General features: G+C 18.1%; 1 protein-coding gene across 1 annotated transcript; it reads right to left on the bottom strand.

Annotated features, from left to right (window-relative positions):
* Positions 1 to 243: 243 nt before the first annotated feature.
* Positions 244 to 1,137, bottom strand: PGO_001545 (variable surface protein; the record flags this gene model as incomplete). Its single annotated transcript, XM_028690966.1, has 2 exons — positions 244 to 726; positions 1,099 to 1,137. 2 exons carry the CDS (start codon positions 1,135 to 1,137, stop codon positions 244 to 246), a joined length of 522 nt encoding a protein of 173 aa, XP_028546767.1.
* Positions 1,138 to 3,583: the final 2,446 nt, after the last annotated feature.

Here is a 3,583-nt window from a genome sequence, read left to right on the forward strand (position 1 = left end):
ATATAATAATTAACCTTATACAATATAAATAGAAAACAGGACATTAATAATGTTATAGAAATTTGAATTAACATAAAAGTTGTCATATCATAGGTTTGAAATGACGGTAATATTTAATATTCCAATGTATCACAAGAGAAATCTTTTGGTTCTGCATTATAAAGATTCCTAAAACCTGCTAATGGTTTACAAAAACCATGGGTATTATAGGATTGTCATGATTTTTTGTATTTCATATATAAATTAGTATATTTTTTTGGCATAATTGCATTTATCTTCACTACAAGTTTCACCACTATATTTTATATTATTCAGATTAGTGTATATATCATTTATATCATTTAGTTTCAATATTTCACCATCTGTAATGATAAAATCCTTATGATCCTGACATATATAGTCGAAATTATTGTTATTTACCTGGATAAACCTATCATAAAGCTTTTTAATATATTCATTATTATTTTCCACACCTTCATTATGGTATATCAAGTAATACAAGTATACACAAATGGCTTCTTCTAATATGGGATTATAATGTCTTTGAGTTTTTGCATATTTTATATAATTCAGAGATTTAAGGCGCATGTTACAGAAATCGGATTTTATGTCATTTAATATATTTATTTCTGAATTCTTACATAAATCACTTAGAATTTCATCACCCTGTTCTCTTTCATTTACTGTAAAATTTTTAAAATGTGAAAATAAGTTTACATATCCATGCTAAAAGTCAAGAATAATAATAATATGTGATATATTATATATTCTTGAGAAAATGTTTTCAAAATTTATGAAAAATTGAATATATAATTATTATAACATATTAATTTATAAAATAATAAATTATAGGTACTATATTTTTAGCCACCTCATATATGTTTAATTTATTTTACAACTATTCTGTATAGAAAAAAGGTTATCTCTGTACATATCAATATATATTTTTAAAAATAATATCATATAATCTGAAGAAGAATGTCACACATATTTACAGTAATAAAATTTTATATAAAAATTTAATATACTTTATTGATAATTTATTTTTTACATCATTGGAAAACAGCAATATTTATATCACATAATATATTCTTTAACTATTTTAAAGGCATAATATAAAGCATAGATATATGGCATAGAAAGTAACCCCAATTATATTGGTTGTTAAAATACTGCATTATATTTTTCATATAAAAAAAATGTTACTATAGAGAAAATATGAGAAGATAATATAATTTTATACTATGCTTTTAATTTTAATATATATATTATTTTATTTTTTTCCTTATAGATTGATAGTAATATTTCTGGTGTAAAAGAATAAAATTTATAACATTAAAATATACAAGTATTGAAGTAATTCTATAATTAATAAGTCATTCATATATATAAAACGATATATGGACATTAAAATCAAATATTATTGTTCACAATAAATATATATAAACACTATTCAATATATGTCATAATGATATAAATATATGAAAATTTTAATCTATGTTGATAATGCAATATTACAACATAAATTGCTTATATACATTTTTATATTTTTATTTAACTCATATGTAAATCACAAATTTATTATAAGACGAAATCTTATCTCAAAAAAAATTGAGATAACACTAATTCTATAAATATATAGAGGTATTATATAACCACAAATTATCAATTATTTATATTATTCTTAATAATATATAGTATTTATAAGTTTATTTTTTTTTATACTTTACAAGACTATGTATATTTAAAGAAATAATGAGTATATATAATAGGAAATATTAATTTTATATTATAATAAATTTATAAAACTATTTCTTTGTAGATTACTATATAATATATTACTTTTATAACACTTAAAACATAATTTATTTTTTTATTTTGCATACGATATCAACTAGAATTTCACATTTTAATGTTAAAAAATTTAAATATTCTCATATATTTTATAATAATGTGCTCAAAGTATTTTTCATTATGTAAGTAAACTACCGTAAGAATGTTCAAATTTTTGTTACTATTAGAATGCATAATATAACGAATAATATTCCTTTATAATATATACTTTATATTTATCTTAAATATCTCATGAAAGCTCATAGGACACATATCATGTATTTATAAAATGATTATATAATACATTAAAATGTAAAAATTCAATGGAATAGATAACATAGTATTTATGTAATTAGCATTTTTGAATGAAAATTTCATTAACTATTAAGTATTTTAAAAATTCAAAATATTTTCAGAGTTCAATTGATATGAATTTACTGCGCGAATATATATATTTTCATAATAATTTATAAATTATAATCTTTTAATAAAATATCTAATTAAAAGGTAAAATATATGCCCTTATATATATTGAAAAATTTAGTTGTTGAATTCAATATTCACTTATTACTTAATCGGTACACAAATTATAATTGAAATATATGAAGAAATTATTTTTTTTGCTTATTTGTATAATTATTATTGCTATATAATTGTTAACATAACAAAAAATTTTATGATTCAAACTATATTGTTATTATATAAATTTAAATATTTATGAAAATATTTATAAAGGAAAATTTTCTTCCTTTTTTGTAAATAATGTAGACATAATATATAGTAAATTTAATGTAATAATACGTATACGTTTTTTTTGTTATACTTTTATTTTTATATTTTATAAGGAACAAATCATATTAAAGTATATAATTCTTTGATTAATGTTAATAATATAAATATGTTATATTTTTTAATAGGTAAACATATGAGTTCAACTGTTATATTTTTTTCGACAATTTATTATAGTACGTGACAATTCACTAATGATAACCTCAAGATTTATTTATATTTAATTATTTTGAGTTTTTCCTGATACATACATTGTGCCTATTTTGTCATTATCATTATACTATATAAAAGGGGATTATTAAAACATAGATAATATATATTCGTAAAATAATAAAATGCTGACGAAATAATAATATTAGTATTCTTTATGTAATATAATAAATTATTCACAAGGTTTTAACATATATATAAATAAAATCATATTGTGAAATTTATATTTAATATTAGAACAAGAATAACAACATTTTCTATGTTTACAAAATAATAAGCGTTACTTCAAATATTAGAAATAATAGGTAAAATATCTACTATTTATATACAAGAAAATGATCTATATAAAATGAATAGCATTATCGAAATAGAACTTAAAATTTTCCTTCACATATTAAGATATTATAAGGGAATAATTTATGAAATATAACATATCATGATATTACCCAAATTATGAATAAACCAATATTTCTCTAATTATGTTTTAATATGTGGAAAGCACATATTCATTTATAAAAATAAATTTTAAAAGTGTATTTAGTTAAACAAATAGGATTTTATATTCATAAAATTATCAATTATAATATAAATATTATTATGTAATGTTTGTATTTAGAAAAAAAAAAAAAAATAATATGATTTCCAAATAAGTATAATATATTAAAGATAAGTATATTATATAATTAAAAACTATATTTCCTTTTTACACGTAAAAATAAAAAATATTTACTAATAATTATATTTATAAAAA

The sequence above is a fragment of the Plasmodium gonderi genome (genome assembly GCF_002157705.1).
Source record: "Plasmodium gonderi DNA, contig: Pgo-contig_161, whole genome shotgun sequence".
Lineage (NCBI taxonomy): Eukaryota > Apicomplexa > Aconoidasida > Haemosporida > Plasmodiidae > Plasmodium > Plasmodium gonderi.